General features: G+C 44.8%; 1 protein-coding gene across 3 annotated transcripts in view; it reads right to left on the bottom strand.

Moving 5' to 3' along the window:
- HTT (huntingtin) overlaps positions 1–19703 on the bottom strand; it is a 136506-nt gene extending 116803 nt beyond the window's left edge. The window contains exons 1-2 of one of the 3 annotated variants that reach the window (XM_057546224.1): positions 19332–19703; positions 5977–6060 (exon numbers count right to left, since the gene is read on the bottom strand). In XM_057546224.1, coding sequence (XP_057402207.1) covers positions 5977–6060; positions 19332–19543 — 296 coding nt within the window. In that variant the 5' untranslated portion in view covers positions 19544–19703. Of the gene's footprint in view, positions 1–5976; positions 6061–19331 lie in introns of those variants that run through there. The other 2 variants (XM_057546223.1, XM_057546225.1) reach the window with 2 other exon arrangements.
- Between the last annotated feature and the right edge of the window lie 388 nt (positions 19704–20091).

Raw genomic sequence — 20091 nt, forward strand, 5'->3', positions numbered from 1 at the left:
TTCTACCTGAAACACTTTCTTTATTATTTCTTAGAGTAGTTGCCTGCTGGACATAGATTATTTCAGCTTTTGCAAGTCTGAAAAAGTCTTTCTTTCACCTTTGTTTTTGAGAAAGAAGTTTCTACAGGGTACAGAATTCTAGGGGTTTTTTCCTTTCAGTACTTCACAGATGATGTTGCACGGACTTCTGGCACTTTTATTTCCAATGAGAAATCCACTGTCACTCTTACCTTGGTTCATTTTAGGTCTTTTTCATGTCTTATCTCTACTTAACATATTCAATCTTTTCTCTAGCTTCTTGAACTAGAAGAACAGTTATAGTTACTGTTTTAATGTTTCTGTGTACAAATTTTACCATCTGTGCAATTTCTGGGTCAGCTTCAATTGATTTTTTCCACTGTCAATCATGTTTTCCTGCTTCTTTGCATTCCTGATCATTTTTGACCAGATGCCAGACCTTGTAACTTTTATCTTGTTGGTGTTATATACTTTTGAATTCCGATAAATATTCTTGAACTTTGCTCTGGAATGCAATTAAGTTACTTTGAAAGAGTATGATCACCTTGGGTTTTGCTTTTAAGCTTTACTAGGCAGGATTGGAATGACGTCTCAGCCTAGGGCTAAGTGAGCCCTGTTGCGAAGGCAAACCCTTCTGAGTAGCCCACCCAACGCCCCAGGAAGGATGGGTTTTTCCAATCTGGCTGGGGGGAACAGGAGCTCTTCCTGCACCTGAGTTTAGCACCTGTTCCCTCCGATCCCTTCAGGTGGTTCCACCCCCAGCCCCAGGGCACGGAGGGACCCCTGTAGGTCTCCCGGATCGCTCCGTGCAGCTCCCCCCTCTCTGGTATTCTCCCCAGTGGGCCCCAGCCACCCTGCCTCCTGAGGCCATCAGCTCTGTCTCCCCATCTCAGCAGCCACTGGGCTCTGCCTGGGTTTCCCCTCCTCACATCCTGGCTGGGAAACCCTCCAGGCAGTAACCTGGGGAAGTCATAAGGCTCATCGCAGTAGTTTTCCATTTTTCCAGAACTGCCTGATGCCCGGTGCCTTGAAAACCATTGTTACATATATTTTATCCATTATCAATTGCTTTAAGCAGGAAGGTAGATCCTGTCCTTGTCACTTAGCCAGAAGCAAAAATCTTTCATGATTTTTTAAGTTTAATTTTTAACATATTACTAATATCTTTTCTGGTCACAAATATAAATATCTATAAATCACCTTCTTTAAAGTTAGCTAATATTCCTTTCTATAAATGTACCTTAATTTTTCAATTCTCCTGTGGGTAAGTCATTAAGATTATTTTTAATTTTCTAACGGAATGAATAGCACTGCACATCACTGTACACTTTCCTCAGGATAAACTCCTGAGGTGAAACAGTTAAGTCAAACAGATAGTGTTTGCCAAATTGCCTTTTAAAAAAGTTGTATCTGGGGGCTTCCCTGGTGGCGCAGTGGTTGAGAATCTGCCTGCTAATGCAGGGGACACGGGTTCGAGCCCTGGTCTGGGAAGATCCCACATGCCGCGGAGCAACTAGGCCCATGAGCCACAACTACTGAGCCTGCGCGTCTGGAGCCTGTGCTCCGCAACAAGAAAGGCCGCAATAGTGAGAGGCCCGTGCGATGAAGAGTGGCCCCCGCTTGCCACAACTAGAGAAAGCCCTCTCACAGAAACGAAGACCCAACACAGCCAAAAATAAATAAATAAATTTTAAGAAAGTAACAAATGTTCAAGTACAATTGGTGTCTTTAAAACAAAAAAAAAAGTTTTATCACCTCTGAAAAAATCCTGAATATTTTTTAATGTTTATCACTTTGACAGGTAAAAAAGTTCTTATTTCTGTTTTAGTCTCATCCCACTGATCACTAATAAATATGAGCACGCCTCCACAGGAAGCACAAAGTAAGTGTTAGCCATTATGCTCACGGGCCCCATCTCATGTCTTCTTTTCCAAAAGGCCTATTCATAGCCTTTGCCTATTTTCCTATTAGGATGATAGTCTTTTTCTTCATGATTTATAATTGCTCTTTATAGAAGCTATTAAACCTTTGATATATATGCAGTCAATACTTTCCCCAAGTTGCATTTATGTAATTTCCAGTTTAAAGTGGATTTTGACATACTGAACTATATTCCAGATAAAACAATTTTTTCCTTTATACTGTTAGCATTCCACAGCCTGAGAGTCAATGTTCTTTTTACAGTAATGATTTCACTTTTTTGTATTTAGGTAATTAATCTGGCATTTATGTTTGTTTGCAATGTGAAGAAGAAACATAATACCCCCCTAAACAGTCAAGTGGTTCATCATTTCCATACTAATACAAGATGCTATCTTTATCATAAATTCATACACACAGATACACACACACACTTTCCCACTTTCTATTCTATACCTTCTTTAATGTCTAACAGCTATTTTAATTTCATGTACGCCAGGTAGCACCATATTACTGATGGTTTCAGATTTTCTTTGCAACAGTGATGTATTTATTCTTACAGATGTACAAGTTCAAAAACATCCCTACTAGAATTTTGATCAAGATCATTTTAAATTTATGAATTAATTTAGAGAAAATTTAACTTTATGATAAAGAAATCTTCCCATGTAGAAAGGGAAGTAGTCATCTGTACCTTCCAGGAAAGTCAACAGCCGTCCTTATGTAGTTTCTGCACATCTCTTGTCAATTCCTTGAAATTTTATATGTTGGTGCTACTATGAATTGGATCTTGAACCATTACATTTTCTAACTGATTTATGCTAATATTTGGGAAATCTATAGATTCCTGTATACTTATTTTTACCCAACCACTTTATCAAGGTACACTTGCTTAGATGAGGGTTCCTAAGTATTCCCAAGAGGATACTTGTAAAAAACAAATCCGCACACTCCACCTGAAAAGAAAATATAAGTGTGCTGGGGAAAGAGGGCAGTGAGGTATCTTCATTACTATATTTTTGACAAATCTTTCGGATGATTTTGATGTTCATGTATATTTAGGAACCAGTAGGACAGACCACCAAATTGAGAGCTTAGGTAGACTAAGAGTCACAATGCACATTAAAGACTTCAGAAGCTGCCACTGAATAACCCCACTGGAGAGAAGGTCAGTGTATCACAGAAGCTGTAAGAACGTACCAGAGGTTAATTACACTCAGGAGAGATAACAGGAAATGCCAGCCATCAAGAAGATTTCATAAATCATTACATGCATATAAAATATCCACTTCAGCTCTACACTCCAAAATTCCTAAAAAGAATGCAGAGTATCTTAAAACAAACTTGTTCTTTGATCTGATGGCACCAGAAACAACCTCTCTGGGTCCAAAAAATATCCTATTCATATGCTCCTGTGTAGAACAAGTAGTATAATGACTATCAGCATTACTCCATAAAAACATAATAGACATACGAATGTAAAAACTATTATCAGCTACTACTGTGATTTAAGACGGCAAACTGAACCACAAATCAGTCTTAACATATCTCAACATACTTTACTACCAATGTGTAAATCTAAGCCAACATCCCATCAATTCCATTGGGAACTGCCAAGAAACAAACTAAGTATAATGCATGAAGCACTACGACTGGAAGAGATCTATTTCCTGGGTCCATAAGCTTTCAAAGTGAGGTGTTACTCCCTGAGACCCGGATGCTGGTGGTCAGGTGAGCACAGCAGCGCTACAGCAGCAGCAGGCACGAGGGGCCTGTCGGGCATTTACCGTCATTTCATACAAAAGTAATGACAGTTTGTAGGACAATGTGCATCACGACGGGATGTATTTCTGGCTCTCAGTAGCTAAAGAACACATGTATGTAGCTCTCAACAGTGTTTCACGGGTGTCGCTTCATCCCACAAGAACCCTTATAAATTGGGTTTACATTTCATAGATGAGGCAACAGTGGCTCCAAGAAGTTAAACTTATCTAAAACCACCCAGCTTATAAGGAGTGGAAATAGAATTCAAGCTTTTTTTTCCCCTACTTTTATCTTAGTATTGTTTTCTAAGCTATGCTAACAATAGCATGCTTTTTATATTTTTATTTTCAGCACATATTCTCATTTGTCACTTCATTTCTTCCCATAATATTTCTACAAATTAGATAGAAACAGAAATCATCCACTGTCCTTCACAAACTGAATGAGTTCAACTAAAATGAAATATTCTATGTGAAATCGCTTTGAAAGTATGAAATACAAAAGCAAGGTGCCACTAAAAATAAATGAATCACCAAATTTCTGTCAGTACTAAAATCAAGATTATTATTCTCAGAGCTTTTTCTAACAGATTATAAAGAGCTCTCTCCAACAGGAGAGTAACATGAATGATTTATTCCAAAGGAAAGAAATGCCAAGACAGAAGTACTTCACACATGCCCATGTGGGTAACAGAATTATGAAATCATAAGTACATCTGTTTCCTACTCAACCATTAGAAACAGGCTTAAAATATTTACCATCCACAGCTACGATGAACAATGGTCAGAAAAACCGACAGTCAAAAGTAAAGAGAATGAGGAGAATTCGCAAAGAAGCTACACAAGAAGGTGCTGCTAGTTCACCACAGAGGAACAACTGAGCCAGGAAAGCAGACCTCCAGTCAGTGCCCACGATCCCACTGGTCCCAGAGCCTTAATGAGCTGGCAGCAGCCATGGGGGGAGCACGTGCACTCCCACAGGGTCAGACAGGGGCAAAGTGCTGAAGAAAAGCAAACAAAAGACCACGATAGTGCATTTATGTCAAACCTAATCTCCCAATTCATCCCACCCCTCACCCATGTCCACATGTCCGTTATCTACATCTGCATCTCTATTCCTGCCCTGCAAGTAGGTTCATCTGTGCCATTTTTCTAGATTTCACATATATGCATTAATATACAATATCTGTTTTTCTCTTTCTGACGTACTTCGCTCTGTATGACAGACTCTAGGTCCATCCACATCTCTACAAATGACCCAATTTCCTTCCTTTTTATGGCTGAATAATATTCCATCATATATATATACACCACATCTTCTTTATCCATTCGTCTGTTGGTGGATATTTAGGTTGTTTCCATGTCCTGGCTATCGTAGATAGTGCTGCGATGAACATTGGGGTACCATGTGTAAAATAGATAGCTAGTGGGGGGACTTCCCTGGTGGTGCAGTGGTTAAGAATCCGCCTGCCAATGCAGGGGACACGGGTTCGATCGCTGGTCCAGAAGACCCCACATGCCACGGAGCAACTAAGCCCATGCACCACAACTACTGAGCCTGCACTCTAGAGCCCGCGAGCCACAACTACTGAGCCCGCACGTCACAACTACTGAAGCCCACGCACCCTAGAGCCCATGCTCTGCAACAAGAGAAGCCACCTCAATGAGAAGCCTGTGCATCACAACCAAGAGTAGCCCCCACTCACCACAGCTAGAGAAAGCCCACGCGCAGCAACGAATACCCAACGCAGCCAAAAATAAATAGATAAATAAATAAATTTATTTTTTAAAAAATAGATAGCTAATGGGAACATGCTATAAAGCACAGGGAGCTCAGCTCGGTGCTCTGTGATGACCTAAATGAGTGGGATGGGGTGGGGAGGGAGGTCCGAGAGGGAGGGGATATGTGTATACATATAGCTGATTCACTTCATTGTACAGCAGAAACTAACACAACACTGTAAAGCAATTATACTCCAATTAAAAAAAAAAAAAGACCACTATAATTGGACAGGCTCTTGTTGTTCCAAATACTGCAATAAGTAAAATATAAACATGTTCAATTATCATAATGGTTACAATGATACTATGTAAGATTATGGAAACATTACTCATTACAGTGTCTGGACATTCTCCGTATATGTAGCCAGAAGTATGGGGAAGGGGGTCCTGTAAAGGTTTTAAAACAATTGGGGGGACAAAGAATATTCTAGACCATTAAGAATGAAAATATAGAAATTTTTAATTTTCACTAGGAAGTTCAAAGTGCAGTTACCTGAGAGACTGTGCCACTATGTTTTCACATATTGTCAGACAATGATTCACACGGTCTTTCTTGGTGGCTGAAAGTTCTTTCTTTCTGAAAGGAAAAACAAAGAGTGAAGGAAGTTTGCATGTGCTGTGTCATCCGCTCCATCCATTCCTACAAGGCGTTCACTCGTTCAGTAGTGCTGCCTGACTCCTAGAAGTAAACCAGCCACTCCTGCTGGGGGCAGGGTGGCTCTGAGGTCAGGGAGGAGGGGAGGAGCCTAGCCCAGGGTTCCCTACAGGGCAGGGCGCCATAGAAAAGTCAAGGGGTGTTACTAACGCACCTGCCTTCTCTAGTTTAGAGAGAAGGAGAAACTGCAGTGCAAACAGCGCTCACCCAAGATCACATGGATGAACGGAGTGTGCAATTCAATGAAACACAATGATATCAATAAAATACTCTACATACCAAGCTGCTGCCACTTCTCAAAGTCGTACTTACTGACTACAGCCAGCATACCACACAGACCTCACACTCCTAGGTGTAAAATAACGTTCAGACAATGGCTAACTGCTTCTATATCCCCAAACGGCTAGAAACAAGCCCCCTGCCCAGAGACTTTCTCAAAAGCCTCCTAGTAAGACTTCTCAGCCCCCAAAAAGGAGATTAACAGCCTAGTCAAGAAGATCAGATAAAAGGTGCTTGCTTCCCACCCAAACCTATGACTTGAGATGTCTCTGAGGTAGGCACCACAGAAATAGGGTAGAGAGGGTCAATCCAAAGAGGAAGCCAAAAAATAAATCAGGCTTGATAACTACATCCAAAAAGAATCTGAGTGTTCGCAGGTCACCAGTACATGGTACTAACTAGAAACACCTAAACCAGAGGACTACTCAGTTTTGGAGGGAATTCTAGTACCAAAGAAATTTAAAAACCAACAAACACCTCTATTTAATCCCTAATGCAACCCCAGTTTCCAACAAGTACACCTGAAGGAACAGGCTCTTACAATTATGCAAATCCACGAAAGACACACCCTCCAAGAGGCACTACAGATGTGGCCAGGGAAGAAAATGGACAAGAGCCTCCAAAGGGGAAAGTCAGGGTCCAAAAAGGACAGACAGAGCCTGAATGAGAAGACAAGCCCAAGGCATGCGGAGAGGGGCTTCCCGATGACTGGCCAGTAAGAGTCCATCACCATATGGACTGGTGACTGTGTATCTCCCACTGGTCTCTTTCCTAAAAGAGACTCTTACTGATAAGCTATGTTGCGGACTGCTAGTTAGCCACCAAAATGCCATGCTTCCCTTCTCAGACACATGCCTCCTGGTTAGAAGCTCCACAGCCTAGCTTCCCTGCAGCCGGGGATAGACACGTGACTTAGTCCTCACAGATGAAATGGGAACAGAAGTAGTCGGTGGAGCTTCTGCCTTGCTGGCCTGCCCTGGGCATCCCCCTTCTAGTTCCCTCCGACTGGAACAAACATTCCTAACACCCAGTGTTTGATTATACAGATAAAGACCACAAGAAGGCTGCAGAGCAACAGGATGGAAGGATCCTGAGTCCCAAGTGACCACAAGAGTCAGAGGCCCCTCACCACCCACCCTCATGAGTCACTCGTTTCAGAAACACTGTGATGGAAACAACCCAAATGTCCCAGTGGATGGATAAATGACACGGCCAAATGACGGAACACTGCTTGGCAGTAAAAAGCAGCAAACCACTGATTCACACAAGGATGAATCTCAATGTATCAGCTTCAAGATACATAAGGATAATTCCATTTATACCACGTTCTGGAAGACACAAAACCAGGGGAACATAAGGTGATCAGTAATTTCCAGGGGCCTGGCGGAGGAGGAAGGAGTTGACAGCAAAGAGGTACGAGGCAGGGGGAATCTTTAGGAGGTGATGGCGCTGTTCTAAATCTTGATTGTGGTAGTAGTTACACAGCTTTATGCAACTGTCAAAATTCACTGATCTGTACATTAAAAAGGGTACATTTTACTATATATATGTGTGTGTGTGTGTGTATGTGTGTGTGTGTGTATATAAATAAAATACCTCAATTTAAAGAAGAAAGCGCTATGAGAATTTACATGCTCTCTTCTTTGAGCCACCACATTAAAGTCTCTATTACAGCAGCTCAGAGGTTACCTCGTTTAAGACAGCCATCAAGAAAATTAAAGAACACTGACCACTCCAAGCACGTTAGGAAGCAAACTAACTCACGTATCCACTACTCTTTTCCAAAGTGAGAATCTGCCAAAGGCCTTAAGTGAACTGAATTCATACAGCCAGTCTCCTAGCTATATAGGTAGTGGCCCCTCCCTGGGTAGCCTCTTACCGTGAGGTCTAAAATGATTCCTAGGGGGATGGTAAGCAGAAAAAGGTTGACAAACACTAAACTGAGTGGACCTCACTACTTAACAATGGTCAGAATAGAAAAGTGATAAATACAAATATGAGCTTCAAAAAGAACCTTGTCTCCCTCCTCATATGTGGAATAAACCACAAGAATACAGGTAACAATAAACAATACAGCTCTCTGGACTTGCCGCCTGACTTCCTTACGACCTACTGTGCTGTTCCCCCAAGCCAGAACTTGAGCAAAAGTTTATGAAACTAGCAGAAAGTCAAAGAGAAAATATCAATCTCACCCACCAAAATAAAAATACATTCTTCTGTTGTCTGTTTGGGTCTAGCTCCTCCTCTGAGCTCCATGTGGGGAAAGCCTGCCTTATTCACCCAGGACCCTGCCCTAGGCCCGGCCATCAGCCAGCACCTCCATCACACTCTTTGGTAGTAACTGTTCCTGCAATTTCCTCCCCAGGGATGACAGACTCACTAAGAGCAAGGGCCATATCGTGTCTCTCTCACTGGCACTCAGCACAGCACCTACACTGGAGAAGGTGTTTCAGACAGACAACAAAGGAATGGATAAGTAAGCGTTTGCTGTAGGAGAGTAGGTTACATACACGTTAAAACTGACTCAAAAGTTCTTAAGTCAGTCTTACAAACAGGATTCAGAAGATAAATGATAATTACTTTAAACTTGAGTTTGCAGAACCAAGAGATGGAAAGAAAAGTAGAAACAGCAAAACTTAAAAAATAGAGAAACTGTAGGGCAACCCCACAGGCTTGAGTTCAAGCACTTTGTGGAGTCCGAGCTGCAGCGCTCAGCCCCTCTGGCTGTGACCAAGACATCAATCACAGCACGTCTGATGGCCCTGACTTTCACAACTTTACTGCCAGAAAGAGGGCAGCACAGGTTCTATCATGGTCAGCTACAAAGAAGCACATGTTTTAAGTTTCTCTTCCTAACTCATCCGCAATCATTTTCCAGCAATCTAAACACTTTTGAGGGGGAAAAAAAAATCTGCTGTAGTATATTTAAATTTTCATCTTTTCCACACTCAATAGATAGCCCTAAAATCATAAGATTCTTCAGATAGACAGTCAAAGTCTTCAGTGGTTACTAGTCTTGCTATTAAAATTTAAACAATAATTACTAAGTACCTATTTTGGGTGAGGAGCATAAAAACAAACCACCTGATTGCTACCAAAACACTTACCTTGTAAAATCTTCTCTTTTATCACACTGAAGAATACCCACATTTTAAAGTGTGAGGATCAGACTTTACCCTCAGACACCCCAACAAAGAGGCATTAACCAAAAATATCAGAAAACGAAAAACACAACCCTTCCAACACTACCCACTGAAAGATGTCAGGGCAGCAATGTAGCGGCAAAAGTAACAAACACTCCCACCCAGTGCCAACACCAACCTGGCTTAACCAGGCCCAGTATAGTCTGGCCTCAGGCTACTCTCCTCCATCAGGAAACCTGCGGGGGGAACTCTGGCCACTGGAAATAACTCAGTTGTTTTGGTCATGCACCTTCAAACTCAGTTCTTGTACATGCCATGGTCCCTGCTTCAAATACCTCCTTCCCGTCTTATTTTGTCAATAAACCAACTTCGAAGTTTAAGAAAACTACAACTATTTCATTCCCCCATGGAATTTAATTAGGCTGATGAACTAAGATGTCAAACTGACTTGTTCTGCAAGAAGAGTAAGTATGGAAATTAAGGTGAAAACGGAACCGCCTTGCTCCAGGCAGGAACTGGATGAGCAGGGTGAGAGCTGGATAAACAAGGTAAGAACAGGCCTGATCCTTCAGCTGTTTTTGTAAACGTGCTTATTTTAACTCCACCTTCAAAATGAAAACTTGTCTTGCTATTTGTGGTCACAGGTACTGTCACATACACATTTCCGAGTCGGTGCCTACACACCCCACACGATGCGTAAAACTGAGGCCCAGAGGCTGCCCTGCCTGCAGGAGCAGGGCAGTAAATGGCCGGGCAGAGAGCCAGGTCTTCTGATCCCTCATCAGCTGCTCTTTAACTTTCACCAAGCACTGTACTAATGAGAGTGTTCCTAGAAGATTAGGACTCTTTTGGATCTTTTTTTTTTTTTAAGAAGGAATGGAACACCAAAGTCATTTTGGAATTATGTTTCATACATAATTTTAAAATAAAAGTACTGCTTAAGGGAATTCCCTGGCGGTCCAATGGTTAGGACTCGACACTTTCACTGCCAAGGGCACGGGTTCAATCCCTGGTCAGGGAACTAGGATCCCACAAGCCGCTCGACACGGCCGAAAAGAAAAAGTACTGTTTGATTAGGGGAAGCAAGGCCTATGATTTCCCCACCACACAGCCTGTATCACAGAAAAGGGCTGTGAAAGCCTTTCTTACTAGTAATTTAACTGAGTACTGTAACAATTACTAATAGAAGAAGGTGCAATTCAAAATGCGATCTATGCTAAGTGAAAAAGGTCTGACACAAAAGGCCCCATGTGTATGATTCCATTCACAAGAAATGTCCAGAACAGGGAAATCCACAGAGACAGAAATAAATTAGTGGTTGCCAGGGGCTGGGGGAGGGAAAATGGGGACTGACTGCTAATGGAGAGGGGCTTTCTTTTTGGGGTGATGAAATGTTCCAGAAATTAGACAGTAGTGATGGTTGCAGAACCATGTGAATATATTACAAACCACTAAGTTGTACATTTTTAAATGGTGAATTTTATGATATGTAAATCATAATCTCAATTTTTTAAAAAATCTGTCTGCAAATCCCAGCAGCTCTTCCTCCCCAGAGGAAGGAATGTGAGCACTCCTCGCCACCAGCACTGCTGCTCCCAGCCTGGCACAAGCTGCCAGCACCTCTAGCTTATTTGATTACCTCAATCAGCTCTGATTACTTGAATAGCCTCTTTCATTCCTGCTCCCTGTCCACCAGGGTGGCCTTTTTTGTTAATTAAAGTTTTTAATGAGGCGGACCTCCCTGGTGGTCCAGTGGGTAAGACTCCACACTCCCAATGCAGGGGGCCCGGGTTCGATCCCTGGTCAGGGAACTAGATCCTGAATGCATGCCACAACTAAGAAGCCCGCATGCCACAACTAAAGATCTCACGTGCTGCAACTAAGATCTGGCACAGCCAAAAATAAATAAACAAATAAATATTTTTTGAAAATCTTTTTTTTAAAAAAGTTTTTAATGAGGTAATTGTAGATTCACACGCAACTGTAAGAAATATCAATAAAAGAAATCCAGTGTATACTTCACTCAGTTTCCCCCAATGCTAACATTCTGCAAAACAATCACAGCCAGAACAGTGAGACAATCCACTGATCTTTAGATTTCCAGTTTTACTTTTACTCATCTGTGCGGATGTGTGCATTTAGTTCTACACAATATCATCAGATGTGTAAGTTTGTGTATCCACCACTACAGTCAAAATAGGGAACACTGGGCTTCCCTGGTGGCGAAGTGGTTGAGAATCCGCCTGCCAATGCAGGGGACACGGGTTTGAGCCCTGGTCCGGGAAGATCCCACATGCCATGGAGCAACTAAGCCCGTGCGCCACAACTACTGAGTCTGCGCTCTAGAGCCCGCGAGCCACAACTACTGAAGCCCATGTGCCTGGAGCCCCTGCTCCGCAACAAGAGAAGCCACCGCAATGAGAAGCCCGTGCACCGCAGCGAAGAGTAGCCCCCGCTCGCTGCAACTAGAGAAAGCCTGCGTGCGGCAACGAAGACCCAACGCAGCCAAAAATAAAAAAATAAAATAAATAAATTTATAAAAAAAAAAAAGATAGGGAACACTTCCATCACCATGAGGATCCCTTGAGCTGCCCTTTGAGAACCACACTCACCTCCCTTGGCCCTCCACTCTGTACCTCCACCCACCCCTAACCCCGGCAACCACTCATCTATTCTCCACTCCTAGAACTGTGTCATTTCAAAAATGTTACATAAGTAGAACCAGCCCGTATATAACCTTTTGGGATTGGCTGTTTTCACTAGCATAATTTCCTCAAGATTCATCTTAGTTGTTGCATGTATTATCAGGGGTTTGTTCCTTTTTATTGCTGAGTAATTCACCTGTTGAAGGACATCTAAGCTGATTCTAGTTTTTGGCTACTATGAATAAAGTTGCTACAAACATTTGTGTACAGGTTTTTATGTGAACAGAAGTTTTCGCTTCCCCGGGATAAACACCCAAGAGTGCAACTGCCGGGTCATATAGTAACTATATGTTCAGTTCTACAAGAAACTGCTTGTTTTCCAGAGTAGCTGTCCATTGTACAGTCCCACCAGCGATGACTAAGTGACCCAGTCTCTTCCAAGCCAGCATTTGGTGTTGGCTTAGCATCGTAAGTTATATCACTTGTTTGACTACACAAGTAAGCATCTGGTCAGAGTAAAAATCCAAAGTCCTTATATTGGGGTACAGGCCCTAAACGGCTACCCCTCATCTCCTCTTTCTGGCCTCCTTACTCCTCCTCCAACATGGAAAGCACTCCCGCTCATCTGTTCCCTCTACCTGGACCTCACCTCCTCTAGATACCCGCCCCCCTCCCCCTGCTCCAGCATCACCTTCTCAGTGCACTTCGCACCCTAAACAACACCACACAGCCCCCCTCCCCCTTATTCTGCTTTGTCTTTCTCCATAGTCTTTAACACCACTGGCCTTGTTCACTGCTGTGACCCAAGGGCCCAGAACAGGCCCCGGCACACACAGGTGCCCAGCTGAAAGGAGCCCTTCCAGGTCACCTAGTCCAGTCCCCACTGAAGTGCCCATTCCCAGTAGCTGGGAGCTCTTAATGCCACCACAGCTCCCTTGTCAGGGTTACACCCTACTTGACAGCTACACAAATGCTCCATGGCCCTAGGACAGAGAAATGATACTGCCTCAGCTACACCTGGACAGATGTAAGCAACGTAAGTCTTCCCTCCCAAATGCTGATGGAATTTTATATTATATTATATTATATTATATCAACAGAAAAGTAGGTCCTGATCATCTACAGTGGAGCTTCTCAAGCTTTAATGTGCACATAAATTGCTCACAAACCTGCTTAAAATGCAGACTCTTGATTCAGTAGGTCTAAGGTAGAGCGAGATTCTGTACTTCTTATAAGCTCCCAAGTGATACCAAATTGCTGGCTGGCCCTGAGACCACACTCTGAGCAGCAAGGATCTATGGCATATCTCGTCTCTAACACATATTCTAGCACCCAAACTGATTCAAGTTAACACAACATTAAATAGTATCTTATACTGTGTTAATTTTTCCTTCTTGTTGTCTGAATAAGACTTCCATTCCAAGGTAGTTTACTGAGTGGTTGGCTCACTTGCAGGGACCAGAGGTAATGGGGGTGGGGCCTCTGAAGGAGGAGAGAATATGAAAGTCAGGACACTGTAAGACCTTTGCCTTTACATCTCCATAAGTCCTCTTTTAAAAAGAAATTCTACAGTATTATATAGCAGTTAATAAGAATGATAGGTACTGCTATGAAACAATGTCTTTGATATACTAAGTGAAATAGTATAGTGTGAGCTCATTCATGCAAAAAAAAAAAAAAAGGACTTGTATATGCATTAAAAAATCAGAGAAAACAAAAGAAACTTAACAATTGTTATTTTTAGGGAATGAGGCTAGGACAGCCAGGGAGGAAGGCTTTGCTTTCCATCTTCTGTGCTATTTGAAGATGTTGTTACAACGTATATGTGTAATTTTTTTTGAGCTAGTTAATAAAAAGCAACCAAAAAAGAAATGCTTCCCCAAAGTGGTCCTATCATATCTAATCTAGGGGTGGACACACTACAGCCTACCTGTTTTGGCCAGTCTAAGAAGTGTTTTTACGTTTTTAAACGGTTGACCCCCCCCCCAAAAAAAATCAAAGAATAATATTTTATGACGTGAAAGCTATACAAAATTCAAATTTCAACGCCCTTAATAAAATTTTATTGGAACAGGGGCACACATTCACTTACGGTTCACTGCTACTGTGTAGTGTGCCACTATAGCCAGACGTGGTTAGGGGTAACCCATACACGGGGTTTTTTTTGTTTTTTTTTTTGGCCTTTGCACAGCTTTTATTATTAAGCTATGAGCATCCTGTTTGAGGCTGGTTTGACTAGCGGCTATGTGCACATCTGTCCGCAAGAAAAGAAGTTTACTCATTCCCCTTTCCCCTTTTCTAGTAGGTTTTGCTTTTTGTTTTTATTTTTTTGCACATCCCTTTTCACTTTACAGTACACTTGACTATAGTGAACAACATGATTCCAAGTCAAAACAGTGGCCCACTGGGCACTGAGCTTCTGATTGGTGAAGGGCAGTCCAATCAGTGCTGGTATCACTGGGTTACCCCTAACCACACATAGTGCTTCTGGATGCTTTTTTTCTACCATGGCAGAGTTTAATGGTTGCTACAGAGATGTACTCACAAAGCCTGAAATATTTACTGTCTGACCATTTACATAAAATGTTTGCCAATGTTCAAGAATCAGAAGACGTAATATTGTTAAGATGCCAATACTACCCAAACTGATCTACAGATTCAATGCAATACCCATCAGAGAATCCCAGCTGGCTTCTTCGTAGAAACTGACAATCAGATCTTACAATTCAAATGGAAATGCAAGGGGCCCAGAATAGCCAAAACTATCCTGAAAAGGAATAAAGTTGGAGGACTCAAATTTCATGATTTTAAACTGTGATACAAAACTAATGGTAGGGACTTCCTGGTGGCGCAGTGGTTAAGAATCCGCCTGCCAATGCGGGGGACACGGGTTCGAGCCCTGGTCTGGGAAGGTCCCACCTGCTGCAGAGCAACTAAGCCCGTGCGCCACAACTACTGAGCCTGCGCTCTAGAGCCCGCGAGCCACAACTAATGAGCCTGTGTGCCACAACTACTGAAGCCCGTGTGCCAAGAGCCCGTGCTCCGTAACAAGAGAAGCCACCACAATGTGAAGCCCTCACACCGCAACAAAGACCCAACACAGCCAAAAATAAATAAATTAATCTTAAAAAAAAAAAAAAACTAATGGTAATCAAGACTGTACACGGACTTCCCTGGTGGTCCAGTGGTTAGAACTCCACACTTCCACTGCCATGGGACTGGGTTCGATCCCTCGTCGGGGAACTAAGATCCCACAAGCCGTCCCACAAGCCGCAGGGCGCAGCCAAAAAAAAAAAGTGAAGAGACAACCCAAGAAAGGGAGTATCATTTTACAAATCATGCATCTGATAAGGGTCTAGTACCCAGAATATTATGAATAACTGTTACAATTCAACAATAAAAAGACAACCCAACTTAAAAAATGGGAAAGAATGAGGATGAGGGTTTGTAAGTTAAGTATAAGAAAGAAGCTGGGTCCCTAATCACTGGTGAGCTTCCTCAAGCAGACACTGCTGTCTTATAATAAATTCTTTCCTATTTAAGTTACGGCAGCAGAGTTTTCTGTTACTTGCAGTTGAATATAACTGATAACACCAACTATAGCTAAATTATGTCATGCTTAGCAGACAGAGATGAACAAGTCCTGTTGGTTCTACCTTCAAAATTCAGTCAGTTCCCACCGTGCCACTGCCGACAACCTGGCAGAATTCACCATCATCTCACCTGACCATGTCACTAACTTCCTACCTGGTCTCCTGCTCCTGACCATGCCTCCCTTCACTCAGTTCTCAGCCAGTATTCATTTAAAAATGGAACTCAGGGCTTCCCTGCTGGCGCAGTGGTTGAGAATCTGCCTGCCAATGCACGGGACACGCGTTCAAGCCCTGGTCTGGGAAGATCCCACATGCCGCAGAGCAGCTGGGCCCGTGAGCCACAACTACTGAGCCTGCACGTCTGGAGCCTGTGCTCCGCAACAAGAGAGGCCATGATAGTGAGAGGCCCGCGCACCACGCTGAAGAGTGGCCCCCGCTTGCCACAACTAGAGAAAGCCCTCGCAGAGAAACGAAGACCCAACATAGCAATCAATCAATCAATCAATCAGTCTTTAAAGAAAAAAAAAAAAAAAAAAAATGGAACTCAAATTCTGCCACTCCTCGGACCAAACCCTCCAATGACTTCCCACCTCACTTAGACTAAATGCCACTGTCTTTACTCCACCTTGAAGGAAGGGCCTACTCATCTATCTGGTACGGCACTCTCTCCACCTCTCTGACCTCCGCTCCTACTAAGAGTCTCCCTCTCGCTAATTCAACGGGCCACACTACCTCCTCGCTATTCCTCCATCAGCAGGGTTTGGACCTGCTCCCTCTGCCTGGAACGCCCCTCCACACACCTTTACGGCAATCCCTGACTCTCTCTGGTCTTTACTCAAAAGACACCATCTCAGTGGCCCTTCCCTGGACACCCTATCTAACACGTCAATACCGTATTAACCCTGACATTTCCTAGACCCCCTGCCCTGCTTTGCTGCTGTTCCTGCTTCGTTTATCACTGTCTAACATACTGTGTGTTTTTCTTACGTATCCTTTTTCTGGTCTATGTCCCTCACTAAGATGTAAGCTTCATGAGGGCAGAGCTGTATCTGTTCATGGCTGTAGCCCTGCACCTATTAGGATACTGGCTGGCACACATTAGACGTTCAGCAAATAATTAAAATCAGAGAAAAACTAGGAGGGAATCTGAAGGAGAGTGAGAAAGTGCCAAAGGCCAATGTCAACTGCCTCATAATTGCAGTTAGGACCCTGCCAAGCTCTGGCACTCCCCTGCACGTCAGCCTCGCCGAGACTGTAGCCAGTACCACCCGGAACCCCTGTATCCCATACGCTGAGCTGGGAGTAGGCACTCAGATCCTTCAACTGAAGCCCACGCGTGGCTGGTGACACTATAATTCCACAGAGAGCAAGAGCCATAAAAATAGAACAGTTACTTTCTAATTGCTTTTGGCCAATCTTACTTTGGGGAATGAATTTTTCAGTTGAAGCATCTGAACAGAAATGCCAAGATCCAAATTTGTAAGCAGTGAGTTCATTACTCAAAATTAACGAATACTTGCTTTCTCAACAGCAAAGTACATAAAGATGTAACATTTATGCATTTTATTTAAAATAACTATAATTAAGCCCAATGCAGTTGATTTCAGAGCATGCTAAGAACCTTTCAAAGTTACTATTCTGAAGTACTTTTGTTTTTAAAAAATTTAAAATCTATCTTCATATATATAATACGTAGATTATATCTGGTAGGATACACAAGGAGGAAGCTTGCCTCTGGGAATGGAGTTAGGTACTCAGGAGAAAGGAACGGGAGAGAGACATTTTAATTACCTTTTTGCAATTTTGGAATTTGTACCATGTTAATGTATTATTTATGCAAAAATGATAGACTAAGTTTTAAAAATAAGTCAATCATACATTTCCTTACAATAAAGTAATGAAACAAAACGTATCTACTTTGTCAAGTTGGCTTAAGAAGGAAACCTCTTTACACCCCTATTTCGAAGAAGATAAGCTAATTCAGGTTCTGTCAAATCAGCATAAGAAACAGAAAGCATATTTTCAGACTGACCAAGTGTTTGAACAAGCAGACAGGGACGGAAGTAAGGCCTTCCTTCCCACCCAGAGCCCTGCTTGGTGCTTCCCGCCTTTATACGAGATCACGCAGGGCATGGACTTCCAGACATCTAACTCCAGGAAAAGCACAACCATAAAAGTCTGGAATGGATACTTATGGTTATAAATCACCTGCTGCAGAGAAAAGTCAAACTGTTAAAAAAACAAACAAACAAACAAAAAAACCCAACTTTTTTCCCCTCTAAGTATCCAAACAGGTTTTTCACCTTTTAGCAGAAAACTTAATTTGTTTCTAGATTTTAACAGATAAGCCAATATTACTCCCCAAATTCTCAGTTTCTAATGAAACCTCAGGACACGGCAAGGATCATATCAGAAGCATAACGAAGAAAACATTACTAAAAACGAATCAGCCTGAAGAAGGTACGCTTCTTAGAGGGAATGCTTCGCGAAAACTGTCCTCGTTAAATGCCATCCTGTACACACCCAGATCAGAAATAAAATGACCCGAGATGAGAGAAAGGCCCGAAGTGCATCAGAGCACACACCCTGACCTCTGCTGAACACCCAGCACACAAGACTTCAGGGAAAAGTACTCGGTTCTCTTACACGGTGTCGTTAATGGTCTCTCTTCTTCTGTTTCAAAAACTTTCCCTGGCACAAGCAACGGAGACCCCCTGCTTCCAAACAGTAGCAGATGTCAGCAACGGGAAGCGTGTGTGGGGTCCGCAGACACCACTGCTCCGGCAAAGCTGGACCGCGACACTCGTGACAGGGACATCACTCGCCCCCAGCGACTAACCTCTCCCTCAGCAACACGTCATTTGTTTCCAACTGAGGACAGGCAATAAAGGGCAGTCAACGCTTCCTAATATTTAAGCCAGTTTTATTGCTTCTCACGTGTTAACAACAACCGTCTAGACAGTTCATCGCTTACTTGGCAACCACAGCTCATTCACGTGCCCGCAGGCCAACCTGAGCTGAGACAAGCCGGTCTCTCCCTGATGCTCAACATTCTGCTGCGACTCCCGAACGACACGAAATGCCCTGAGGCTGCGGGAAGACAGCCCCGAGCCACAGGCTGCTTAAAGGGGCCCTCGCAGGAGGCTCTCCATTGGGCCGCGCGCGCTCCCCCGCCCTCCAGCCCGCCGTCCCAAGGCATGATGTCACCACTGTCCCCGCATCACTCCGGCTCCAATTCCCGGAGCGTCCTGCGCCCCCAGCCCTCCTCCTCTCAGACCAGGAGAAGAGGGACGGCACGCGGCCTCGGCTCTGCCAAGTCCTGCTCACAACACAGCCCCGGTTCCTCCCCTAACTTCGCAGCCGGGAGAGCAGAGGACTGGGGCCGGGGCCGCCCCGGCGCCTCCGGGAGAGGCCGGCGAGGCTCCCCGCGCCTGCCGAGGGCCGGAGACCCACGCGGGGCCGGGGGACGGGGTAGGGACCACGGGGCGGCCCTGTCGCCGCGGGCCGGGGAGCTGCAGCGGGCCCGCACTCACGGTCGGTGCAGCGGCTCCTCGGCCACGGCCGGTCCGGGCGGCGGCGGCGGCGGCGGGGGCGGCGGCGACTGCGGCTGAGGCGGCGGCTGCGCCTGCGGCGGCGGCTGAGGGGGCTGAGGCGGCGGCGGCGGCGGCTGCTGCTGTTGCTGCTGCTGCTGCTGGAAGGACTTGAGGGACTCGAAGGCCTTCATCAACTTTTCCAGGGTCGCCATGGCGGCCTCCCGCCCTGCGGGAACAGCCCCCGGAGCCCTCGGACCTGCTCGCGGTTCCGCTCAGCAGAGCGGCAATGAATGAGGCTCGGGGCCGCGGGCAGGAGCGGAACCGAAGCGCTCGGCCATCTTGGGTCCGTCCCGGCAGCCCCCGCGGCCCTGCGTCCCGCGACGCTCCGTCGGAGGGGCGGGGCCAGGCTGGCGAGATTGACAGCCAGAGGCGGCGGCCTCCGCCATTGGCCGGGCGCGGCGCCAGCCAATCCCCCGCGCCCGCCGTCTCGCCTCCTAGGACCGCCGGGACCACGGAGACCCCAGCGCTTCTCCCGGGCGAGGACTAGGGGCGCGGCAAGGAGGGGCGGGGCGGTCGTGAGCGTCATGCTCCCTCGGGAAGAAGCCCCTAGTCGAGGAGACCCCGGCCGAGCCCGGCGGGTGGCAGGGAGGGCTGGCCGTGGACTCGGAGCCGGAGACCCTGCGAGGGTGCTTGCTCACCCAGCGGCCCGGGCGGAGGGAGGGCTCACGGGACAGCCTTGCAGAGGAGGAAGGGGGAAGTG

This window comes from Balaenoptera acutorostrata, chromosome 5 (assembly GCF_949987535.1).
Source record: "Balaenoptera acutorostrata chromosome 5, mBalAcu1.1, whole genome shotgun sequence".
NCBI classification, from domain to species: domain Eukaryota; kingdom Metazoa; phylum Chordata; class Mammalia; order Artiodactyla; family Balaenopteridae; genus Balaenoptera; species Balaenoptera acutorostrata.